Below are 12,754 nucleotides of genomic sequence, written 5' to 3'. Positions count from 1 at the left end.
GACTTTTATTTTGAAACAGTTGTGGACAGAGGAAACAGTTAACAGGATATGTAGTCTTCAGAGAGATTGTATGCTTAAAGCCAGAGAAACTGACAGTTGATACAGGTGTAATCAATTTAACTGGCTATTCTTAAGAGAGCCAGAGTGTATCCTTAAAGCCTGAGACAGAGTAAATAATTTAAAAGTTGAATGTAGATAGTCTAATTAATGTTGATAGACAGAGAGTTTAATGGATGTTGATAGACAGTTTAATGGGTGGATGAGTGAATGGTCTGAAGAAGATGAATGGATAGAAAGTTGGATGGAATGTGCCTTATATTCTTGTAGAATGGAGAGACACAGCTCTCTACTGAGAGTAGTGGATACAGATACAGGTGTAATCAATTTAACTGGCTAGAGCCAGAGTGTAGAGATGAGCCTGAGACAGAGTAGATTGTTTAAAAGTTGAATGTAGATCGCCTAATTGATGTTGATAGGCAGACTGTTTAGAATGGGTGGATGAGTGAATGGTTTGAAGAAGATGAATGGATAGAAAGTTGGATGGAATTAGGAAGACTTATGTTGATACAGTTGATACAGGGGAACAGAAAATGTAGCCTGAGAGAGAGAGAGAGCTGCTGCACCTGGACTGGCCACCTGGCGTAACATTCTAATTGCTGCCGTGATGTCATAGAGGCCAATGTTAAGTCTATGGGGGAATTTTTAATAGTTTTTAATTTATAGTTTAAAAAGTATAAAAGTTACAAAGTTAAAAAATGCATTGCGCTGATGTCCTAAGCAAGACCTTCGTAACACAGTTTGAATGAAGTTTCTACGTTAAACGGTTCAAGCTGAATTGCGTGCGTTAGAAGAAGAATAATAAGAAGTAGAAGAAGAAGCCTAGGGATAACAGTACAGTGCATTTTCATGCACTGTAATAAGAAGACTTGGAATAACAGTACATTGCATTTTCATGCACTGTAATAATAAGAAGAAGCAGAAGACCGAGGAAGAACAGTACAGTGCATTTTCATGCACTGTAATAAGAAGCGACTGGATTTCAATAGAGGGGATGCATCCCCTCTAACTAGAAAACGTAATTCCATGGAAGGAATTACCATTGCATGTAAATGTAAAAAGGTTGCTGTGTCAAACATTGAATTTGTTAAAAAGACAACATATGACACAGTAGGCTGGAATAGATAAATGATTAGCCTAACCCAATTACAGTTCCACTGAAATTACTTGAATTATTTAATTATTTAAAAATTGATTTATGAAAAGGCAAATTGTGGACAGTAGGCTAGGCCCTATTTTGGAAAATATCTCTTCATTTATTAGAATAAAAGACTGAAATGAATTTGCCAACTTCAGACGAGTTGAAAGCGCTGACACTTTAGTAGGCTCGGCCTACTGAAGTTCACCTACAGTGAAACGACTGGTAGGATAGCTAAGCTTACATACATATCTACACTTTAATGCAGGTAAAAAGTATACATAGGCTAAGAGCTTAGACCCCATTGGAAAACTGAATACAATCAACGATGATGCTATGCAGCAACAGGTAGGCCTAGGCCTAGGAAATTATATAACAAATATAACGTTAGCTTATGGTAGGATATTTTAATGTACACAAACATATTGAGCTAAAACGACTGCTAGCTTGCTAACAACAAACATGAGAATGAAAGCAATGTAGTTTGTAGCCTATGAGACTGTCAGAAGAAGGCTTAAACCTAAATGGTGCAACTCGCATCTATCAGATTGGACTTCACTTAGGACGCTGAGTTAAGACTGGTGTGGCTAGATCCGGCGCCCTGTTGGTGCAACCAGCCCTGACGTCAAACGTTAGCCATGAGCAGATTGTCGTTAACTAAATATAGTGCTTACCTTAACATTAGGTAAGGTTTGATTGTCTTTATAACGATTGATAACATCACCTAGAGCTAACCGGATACTGTAACGACAAGCAAATCAAGATAAGAGTAAGCTACTGCAGGAGACAAGACGATAACGTTATGTGGCATGGTTTCAACGTTAGATTGCTTCTTGTAGTCACTAGCGTTACAGTCAGAAAAGTTTAAAGCGGAGCAGAGGATATGAAGCTCAGGATCTTGTTACAGCTGTAGCCTACAGCTTAATGAGCACTACGTAACAATACATCTTTGCCGCCAAAGCGTCTCAACGTTAACTCTATGGGAGTTTTTAACTCTTTTATTGTAAATATCTCAAAAAGTATAAAGTTCACAAATGTGAAAAATACATAGAACAAATCTCCGTTTCAAGACCTTTGTAGGAGTGGTTGAATGACGTCAAACGGTTCAGTGGTTTTAGAGCCTTTCATCCTTGATTTTGGTCGGAAGAAGAATAATTATAACGATAATAATAATAAGAACAGGGATAACAGTACATTGCATTTACATACAATAATAATAATGCTCTGTGCCTTACACAACAACTACCCATCTCATATAGCAGTTGTAGATAGGCTACAACTATTTGCAGGGATAGTGAATGCGAAACCAAAAGTTGACAGACTTGGGAGGGAACTTTTGACCTTGACAGCTTGGACCAATGATTGCACAATTCTGACTGAAACGTTTCCGCATAGGATGCTCTTGTGACTCCTCACACGTCAGCTCTTTCTGTCCTCTCTCCTCATTCTCACCTCTGGTTGTAGTAAGATAAATGAGACATCTTCTATGACAAAGAGGAGATTACTTCTCATTGGTTAATGTATTGTGTTCTCCTTCATAGAACTGAGGTTATGTTCATAGTCTTACATTTGTTATTGTCATTGCACAAAATTATCTGTGAATTTCATGACATCAAACAACCTGAGATACAGTATATATTTTATTATTATTATTAACATTGCATACATTCCAGTGAATGTCAATGCACTTTTCAAACTTTTAACTCCTTAATGGATGGGTTGGCTGTAAACCGAATTGCGCCTCGGGGACTAATAACGTTTTCTGAATCTGAATCTGAATCTAAATATAAATGAATTTCCCCTTGCGGATCAATAAAGTATCTATCTATCCATCTATCTACTGTATCTATCTATCTATCTATAAAGGCAGTTATAACTGTCCCCCGTCTCCACACAGAAAGCTGCTAAATACCATAACTATAACTGACTACTAGAGCTAAATATGAATTTGATTACTGACATACTGTACCCTGCATTTTGTATCCTACATACCCTGCACTTTGTATCCTACATACTCTGCCCTTTGTATCCTACATACTCAGCACTTTGTATCCTACATACTCTGCCCTTTGTATCCTACATACTCTGCACTTCACTTTGTATCCTACATACTCTGCACTTTGTATCCTACATACTCTGCCCTTTGTATCCTACATACTCTGCACTTCACTTTGTATCCTACATACTCTGCACTTTGTATCCTACATACTCTGCCCTTCGTATCCTACATACTATGCGCTTTGTATCCTACATACTCTGTACTTTGTATCCTACATACTCTGCACTTTGTATCCTACATACTCTGCACTTTGTATCCTACATACTCTGCACTTTGTATCTTACAGAGCAGTGCAGTGACAGCAGAATCAAGACTCAACTCTCACCATATGAGGTCACACAAGTTGGAGACATTGACTATGGAATCCAATCAACAAGCATTACAAACCTCTTCACTAGACTTAATCTAGATCTTAGGAAAAAAATCACACCTTCAGACGTGCTTGAAATAACATCATACTCAATGCTTCTCCAGGAATCAAGTACAGGGAAAGAATTGTCAAATGTATTCCTACAAAAACTGTTAACAGCTAATTACAGTGCCAGATACACATCAGTCAGAGAAGAAACCCCTCTGTTTGACAGCTCGAACCTCCTCCAAAAAAGCAATGAAAAGAATGATGTCTGTGATGTATATACGGCAAAGCATGAAGTCTGTGATGCATATACTGCAAAAAATGATGTCTGTGATGTTTATACTGCCATATTCCAATATAAGAAAGATCAGAAAGATAGAGGACCAGTTGAGATCCATCCAATGGATGTCCAGATGGCAGTGTTCCATTGTGCAGATCATTTCCTGAAGCAGCTCATAGTGACTAAACTCTCCCAGTGTCAGTATGCTCTGCCTCTGCTTGTGCCCAATCCCTTCACCCAGGAGATCGAATTTCCACTCTGGACTTTTCAGCAAATCAAGAAGAGCTGGAAGAAAACTGAAATCACCAACAAAAGCCAGACTGACAAAACCAAAATCCTCAGCAAAAAACAGTCAGTCTGTAAAGCAGAAACTCCAATGGTGGCTTTCTTCAGGTTGGGCTCTGTGTCTTCATCCAAGTCTCAGCTGATGAACAGCCTGATCAACAAGAAGCACAACACATTCTTCCACAGGAACTGTCCAGGCAGCAGCAGAACCAGACTACTGATGGATGGAGTGGTGGAGATCGCCTGGTACTGCCCCTCTGGGAAACCCACTGATAAATTCACTGACTGCGTTGCCTTCTGCAATCTCCATGGTGATGCAGCAGCCCATCCTTTGCAGATGAGAATTCTGATGGAAATGGCCACAATAAATGTTGTTCTTCTATCTGAGCTGGAGAAGACTGGCAATAATATGGCCATAGTGCTGGAGCTCTTTGGATCTCCGAAACCTCTCATCTGCATTTTCACTGAGGATGAAGATCCCATCAGCGAGATAGGAAAGGGCAAGTACAGAATAGGTTTAAAGAACAGAAATCAGTCTGATGTGTCAGCAGAACTAAGTAGAGTAATCAGACAGAATCTGTCAGAACAGTTTCACTCCTTCAAACTTGGTAATGTGTCACGTTACCAGGAGGTCAAAGTGGACACTGAGAGTGAGGGATGCAGAAGAGGGAAGGACGCTGCTGTCCACATAATGCAGCTGCTGGAAACAGAGGATCTTTTAACAGTGAAGGAAACATTTCTGCCCTGCCAGGGGAAACTGTGGCATGACTGGAGTCAGCTTAGCAAAGATCTACATCGTCTCCGAGGAGAGAAGCCAGAGCAGGATAAAAGCAACAAACTGACACAGATGAAGGATATAAGACACAGGCAGAGAGCAAAGAGGCTGACTGAGCTCATGAGACTATTTACTGGGTACTTGAAAACACTGTCAGTCACTGAGAAAAAGTATTTCCTCAAGTGGGTTGGGAGTCTGATGGATGACTTGGCCTCAGACAAAATGTCTCACCTTCTTCAAGAGTATGATATAAAATGGAAACAGGTCCTGGATTTAAAAAAGACTCGTGACAAATCAGAGATTGAAACTAAACAAAATGAACTGGAAAGAATATCAAATAAACTAACTATTGCAACTTTTGGGCTTGAGCATTTTCTGAGAGAAATGGGCCAGGTTTATGAAGCTTGGAAATCAACACAGGCAGGCTTCAGCGGAAAGGAAGAAACGATACCAGACCTTCCTAAAATGGCTGCTGAACTGATGATCTCTGGGCAGCCAATGGAGCTGATGGATGGAGATGCTGCTCATGTTCCTCTGATCTGGGTTACTGCTGTTCTAGATGAACTCATCAAGATACTTGGAGACAAGAGAGTCTTTGTATTATCTGTTTTGGGGATCCAGAGCTCTGGGAAATCCACCATGCTGAACGCCATGTTTGGACTCCAGTTTGCAGTCAGTGCTGGCAGGTGCACCAGAGGAGCTTTCATGCAGCTGGTCAGAGTTTCAGAGGAGATGAAGGCAGAGCTGAAGTTTGACTACATTCTGGTTGTGGACACTGAGGGACTAAGAGCTCTAGAACTGGCTGGGAAGGTAACAGTCCACCATGATAATGAGCTTGCTACATTTGTAGTTGGTCTTGGAAATATGACTTTGATCAACATCTTTGGAGAGAACCCCTCTGAGATGCAGGACATCCTTCAGATAGTTGTTCAGGCTTTCCTGAGGATGAAGAAGGTTAGGATGCATACGAGCTGCATGTTTGTGCATCAGAATGTGACAGATGTCACAGCTGGAGAGAAAAACATGGATGGAAGGAGACGTTTGCAGGAGAAACTGGATGAGATGACAAAGTTAGCTGCTGAGGAGGAAGTGTGTGATGCAGAGTGTTTCAGTGACGTTATTGCTTTTGACATAGAGACTGATGTGAAATACTTTGCACAACTGTGGGAGGGCAGCCCACCCATGGCCCCACCAAACCCATCCTACAGTGAGAATATTCAAGAGCTGAAGAAAACAATTCTTTCACATGCCTCAACATCCAGTGGTTTCACACTGACAGAATTAAAAACTCGTATTGAAGACCTGTGGAACGCTCTGTTGAATGAGGACTTTGTGTTCAGCTTCAAAAACACTCTGGAGATTACAGCATACAGGTCACTAGAGGAGGAGTATGGGAAATGGACCTGGACTCTGAGAAGTGAAATGCTGAAAATTGAGGACCAACTGCATACACTAATTAACAACTACAGACTGCAGGAGGTGTATAAAGGTCTTCTTGTAGGAAACATCAGAAGCACCCTGCAGAATGTGCAAAGAGAAATGAATCAGTACTTTGACAATGACAAATCTAAAGATATATTGATTCAGTGGAAGATGAAATTTGAACTAAAAATTAAGGAATTACATGAAGACCTTCTGGAAAAGGCAACAACAAAATTAAGCAATGTTATTTCACAAAGGGACGCTCGGAAGAAGTTGGATGAGAAGAAGGAGGACCATGAGAAGAAGCTTTTTGAAAAAAGCAAAGAATTAGCCTTGGAGCTAAAACAGAAAGGAATCAATGAGGAAGAGTTGAAGAGACCATTTGACTCCATGTGGAAAGGGTGGGTCTCCGAGTTAGGAGAACACACCACTCCCAGCAGAGACATCGACATAAGACAAGATATGCTCCGCATCCTCTATGACATCTTTGATTATGGGTTGGTGCAAGACCGTAAGAATAGTGGAGGATACAAATCAATAAATCAAATTGATGATTACACCGATTATGTGACAGTGAGCAGAGGTTTGAGAAGAGGTTTGAGAAGTTATATTCGAGCTGCATTAGGTGGAGACAAAGGTTTGACACCTGATGATAACAAATCAATAAAGGAACTCATTAAGGATATCACCAAGCAGGCTCGTATGTTGGTGAAGTCAAAACCAGGTAAAGTGACAGGTTACAATCAAAGCTACATTCAGGAAATAGCACATCTGGTCATGAAATGTGTGAAGGAATACAGACCAAATGTAGCTAAATTTGATTTCAAGAAAGAATTTAAGGTGGATCTGTCACTTTATGTGTGTGAGCATGCTGTTGCCAAGTTTGTTGAGCTCCACAAAACAGTCAGGGAAGCAAATGATCCTCACATACACCTAGAGAAAAAGAAGCCAGAGTACTACAAAATCTTCCAGATGTACTGTAGAGGAGCAACATCTGCTGCTGTGCTTGGTGACTTAATTTGTAATGAATTAAAGGAGCCCATCCTGAGAAAGGCTTACAACAAAACTGCAACTGATATAGCAGGAGAAATTAGGGAAAATATCCCAGCATTCAGTGGGAACAGATCTAACATGGAGAAACACATTCTGAAGTTGCTGGCGGAGGAGGAGAACTTTGACAAGTTCATGACCTACATTCAGATTCCTAGAGAATATTTTGAATGTTTCATTAAAGGGAAGGTTGAGAAGTACATAAGCAAATGTACCACAGCATGCGAGCCCATCATTCTCGTCATGATCAAGGATCACATTGACGAATTGCAGAAATTAGTTGTCAATGCAGCAACAAGGGCTACACATGAGGTCAAAGCTAATGAAGGAAATGCAAAGATGTGGTTGCAGAATTTCTCTGACAGCCTCTCAAATGTACTGGAGAACAGATGTACGGATCTAAGTGGTGACAATGTCAACGACTTTGATCTTCTAGCAGACGTCATAAAGAGGGAACTCGCTTGTGTCACAGGGGAGCTGAAGAGTGGCCTCAGCAGTCTGAGTGACCTCAACATGGAGATGTTCAGGGAGAGGCCTGAAGAGATTCTGATTGAACACTTCTGCCAGTGCTGCTGGAAGCAGTGTCCCTTCTGTAAAGCCACCTGCACCAACACAATGAAGGATCATTCTGGTGATCACATGGTTCCTTTCCACCGAGCAAATGGGATCAATGGGTGGCATTACCGGGTTACCGACACACTCTGTCTTGATTTCTGCACCACTTTAGTTGTAAGTGACAAACGATTTCAAAGCCCTTCTGGAAAGTATACCCCATATAAGGTCTACCGATCAGCAGGAGGAGATTACGCTGAATGGAGCATCACTCCTGACAATTCTGAGCTGCCTTACTGGAAGTGGTTTGTGTGGCGATTTAAGACTGAGCTGGAAGAACTCTACAAAAAAAAACTGGACGTTGCAGATTGGGAAAAGTACAGCAAAGAGGATGCTGTAGAGAGTCTGGATAAATACATCTGAAGGAGCACATGTAGAGTGGAGTCATTAAGTCCTTTATTCACGTTAATAAAACATTAGTGTTCAACTGTAGTTCAAGAGAGGCAAAACACTTTTTTCTCATTGGTGTGGATTATGAGATTTGGTCTGACAATTTCTGTTAGAGACTGTATGTACTGTAAGAGAAATTGTTTGAAATGTTTTTTTTTTTTTTATCCCGTTATAGTGTTTGTGATCATGGTTTTAGTGTTGAGGTGGTTTCAATATAGATTGAACATTGCTGTGATTATGATGATATGATGTTATTGTTTGGTGTGGTTTAATATTGATTTGCCATCAGTGGAATTACTGTAAGATCATGTTATTGTTTCATATGATTGCTATATCCTTAGTACTGCATATATGACAGAGGTGATCATTATATAAGATTGCTATTATGCCATAATTAGGATACCTTTATGTGACCCGAACCATACATTACAGTCATGTCTAATAGTATCTAATATGTTATGCTTTTATGCGCTTTCGTGGTGATATATTCATTTATTGTCATGTAGATACTTTATATGTCATGTAGATTTCTTCAAAATAAAGCAAATTAAGGGACATTCACATCAAGACCTATAACTATAACAATAAAAGCGTTCATTCTGACCAACAATAAGAATAAAATCTTATTCCTGTGTTAAAGCTACACTGGATTTTTTTTGGGGGGGGAATTCTCCCATCTGGCGGTGAAATGGTATATTACAACAGATTCACGATTCAAAATCTACGGGAAGCTGCATGCTTTATAAATGTTCGCTGACACAACACATCATGAATACTCAACCTTATCAAGTAAATATAGCCGCAAGCGGCGATGGCGGGCCCGAGCACCTGCGGTGCGGAGACCTTTGACATTTCGGAATCTAACAAAGCAACATGTGCGTGTTGGTGGGCATGTGCTTGAGCAACACACATACCCACCAAATTTGGTCAATTTTCCTGAATGTATGTGTCAACCACAACAGACAACACGCTAGGTGGCGCTTTAGAGTCCCTAAGCCACACTCTAGGCCAGAGCTCTAAATCTGACAATCGATTGCAATAACGCACAAGCCCACCAAATTTGGTTCATTTTCGTAAATGTGTGTGTCAACCACAACAGACAATATGCTAGGTGGCGCTATAGAGTCCATAAGCCACACCCTAGGCCAGAGCTCTGTCTCTGACTTGTGATAGCAATAACATACAATTCCACCAAATTTGGTAAATTTTCGTGAATGTATGTGTCAACCACAACAGAAAATGCGCTAGGTGGCGCTATAGAGTCCCTACGCCACACCCTAGGCCAAAGCTCTGTCTCTGACTAGCCATAGCAATAACACACAAGTCCACCAAATTTGGTTCATTTTCGTGAATGTTTGTGTCAACCACAACAGATAACATGCTGCTAGGTGGCGCTATAGAGTCCCGAAGCCACACCTTAGGCCAGAGCTCTAAATCTGACAATCGATAGCAATAACGCACAAGCCCATCAAATTTGGTTCATTTTCGTAAATGTGTGTGTCAACCACAACAGACAATGCGCTAGATGGCGCTATAGAGTCCTTAAGCAACATCCTAGGCCAGAGCTCTGTCTCTGACTTGCAATAGCAATAACACACAAGCCCACCAAATTTGGTTCATTTTTCGTCAATGTATGTGTCAACCACAACAGACAATGCGCTAGGTGGCGCTATAGAGTCCCGAAGCCACACCTTAGCCCAGATCTCTGTCTCTGACTAGCGATAGCAATAACACACAAGCACACCAAATTTGGTTCATTTTCATCAATGTATGTGTCAACCACAACAGACAATGTGCTAGTTGGCGCTATAGAGTTCCTAAGCCACACCCTAGGCCAGAGCTCTGTCTCTGAATAACTTAAGCAATAACACACATGCCCACCAAATTTGGTTCATTTTGGTGAATGTACGTGTCAACCACAACAGACAATGCATTAGGTGGCGCTCTAGAGTCCCTAAGCCACACTCTAGGCCAGAGCACTGTCTCTGACTACCGATAGCAATAACACACAAGCCCACCAAATTTGGGTAATTTTCATGAATGTTTGTGTCAACCACAACAGACAACGCACTAGGTGGCGCTATAGAGTCCCTACGCCACACCTTAGGCCAAAGCTCTGTCTCTGACTAGCCATAGCAATAACACACAAGTCCACCAAATTTGGTTCATTTTCGTAAATGTGTGTGTCAACCACAACAGACAATGTGCTAGGTGGCGCTATAGAGTCCATAAGCCACACCCTAGGCCAGAGCTCTGTCTCTGACTTGTGATAGCAATAACACACAATTCCACCAAATTTGGTTAATTTTCGTGAATGTATGTGTCAACCACAACAGAAAATGCGCTAGGTGGCGCTATAGAGTCCCTACGCCACACCCTAGGCCAAAGCTCTGTCTCTGACTAGCCATAGCAATAACACACAAGTCCACCAAATTTGGTTCATTTTCGTGAATGTTTGTGTCAACCACAACAGATAACATGCTGCTAGGTGGCGCTATAGAGTCCCGAAGCCACACCTTAGGCCAGAGCTCTAAATCTGACAATCGATAGCAATAACGCACAAGCCCATCAAATTTGGTTCATTTTCGTAAATGTGTGTGTCAACCACAACAGACAATGCGCTAGATGGCGCTATAGAGTCCTTAAGCAACATCCTAGGCCAGAGCTCTGTCTCTGACTTGCAATAGCAATAACACACAAGCCCACCAAATTTGGTTCATTTTTCGTCAATGTATGTGTCAACCACAACAGACAATGCGCTAGGTGGCGCTATAGAGTCCCGAAGCCACACCTTAGGCCAAAGCTCTGTCTCTGACTAGCCATAGCAATAACACACAAGTCCACCAAATTTGGCTCATTTTCGTGAATGTTTGTGTCAACCACAACAGATAACGTGCTGCTAGGTGGCGCTATAGAGTCCCAAAGTCGCACCTTAGGCCAGAGCTCTGTCTCTGACTAGCAGAAGCAATTCCACATGTAGCTGCCAAATTACATCCAATTCATAACCTTTTTTCTGCCTTTAACATCAACTTCCTGTTTCTTAATAAAACGCCATAATTCAAACCTTAGCCATTTCAATATACTTCAAAAATTCAAAAATCTGGTCGCAATTCCTCGCGGGCAACCCCTCAAGATCATTTTAGTGCTCATATGACATGATTTCGATAAATGGTCTAGGAGAAGTGTTTCAAAATACGTGATGTGCAAAAATCATAATCATGATCATAACTCAAATTCTTCTAAGATTCACTGTGTAGTGTCAATGTAAAAGTTGTTCAGATTAATACAATACATATGCCCACCAAATTTGGTTCATTTCCGTGTATGTATGTGTCAACCACAACAGACAACGTGCTAGGTGGCGATATACTGTCCTTGAGCCACACCCTAGGCCAGAGCTCTGGTTCTGAGTAGCGTTACCAATTCCACATGTACCTGCCAAATTTCAAGAGTTTTAAAGCAGGCCAAGTTGGTGAAAAAAGGGCAAACATGGAGCGTAAGAATTCCACTATAATAATAATAATAAATATAGCCGCAAGCGGCGATGGCGGGCCCGAGCACCAGCGGTGCGGAGACCTGTGAGATTTTGGAATCTAACAAAGCAACATGTGCGTGTTGGTGGGCATGTGCATGAGCAACACACATGCCCACCAAATTTGGTCAATTTTCCTGAATGTATGTGTCAGCCACAACAGACAATATGCTAGGTAGCGCTATAGAGTCCCTAAGCCACACCCTAGGCCAGAGCTCTATCTCTGACTATCGATAGCAATAACACTAGACAGACACAGACAGAGGGGGTAGAGACAAATGGATCAATAGAATAGAATATACACTTTTTTGATCCCGTGAGGGAAATTTATTTCTCTGCATGTAACCCAATTTAACCAAATTAGTGAACACACACAGCACACAGTGAACACACAGTGAGGTGAATCACACACTGACCCAGAGCAGTGAGCTGCCTGCCCAACCAGCGGTGCTGGGGGAGCAGTGAGGGGTTAGGTGCCTTGCTCAAGGGCACTTTAGTGGTGGACTGGTTGGGGATTGTACCGGCAACCTTCCAGTTACAAGCCCCAAGCCCTAACCAGTAGGCCACGGCTGCCCAGAGTGAAGGATGGAGGGAGGAAAGAGGGAGGGAGGGTGTGTGTGTGTGTGTGTGTGTGTGTGTCTGTGTGTGTGTGTGTGTGTGTGTGTGTGTGTGTGTGTGTGTGTGTGTGTGTGCGTCTGTGTGTGTGTGTGTGCGTGCGTGCGTGAGAGAGAGAGAGAATGACGGGGGAGGGGTGAGAGAGTGTCTGTGAGTCTGTGTAGAGAAGTAGCAGGGGACGAGA

General features: G+C 41.7%; 1 protein-coding gene across 1 annotated transcript; it reads left to right on the top strand.

The window, feature by feature from the left end:
- Positions 1-3,716: 3,716 nt before the first annotated feature.
- On the top strand, positions 3,717-8,396 carry LOC134077635 (interferon-induced very large GTPase 1-like). The gene has a single exon (XM_062533336.1). It carries the CDS (start codon positions 3,717-3,719, stop codon positions 8,394-8,396), a length of 4,680 nt encoding a protein of 1,559 aa, XP_062389320.1.
- The last annotated feature ends 4,358 nt before the right edge of the window (positions 8,397-12,754 follow it).

This window comes from Sardina pilchardus, chromosome 3, assembly GCF_963854185.1.
Source record: "Sardina pilchardus chromosome 3, fSarPil1.1, whole genome shotgun sequence".
Classification (NCBI taxonomy): domain Eukaryota; kingdom Metazoa; phylum Chordata; class Actinopteri; order Clupeiformes; family Clupeidae; genus Sardina; species Sardina pilchardus.
Note: the sequence above shows the minus strand (reverse complement) of the source record. Positions and strands in the feature narration are given on the sequence as shown.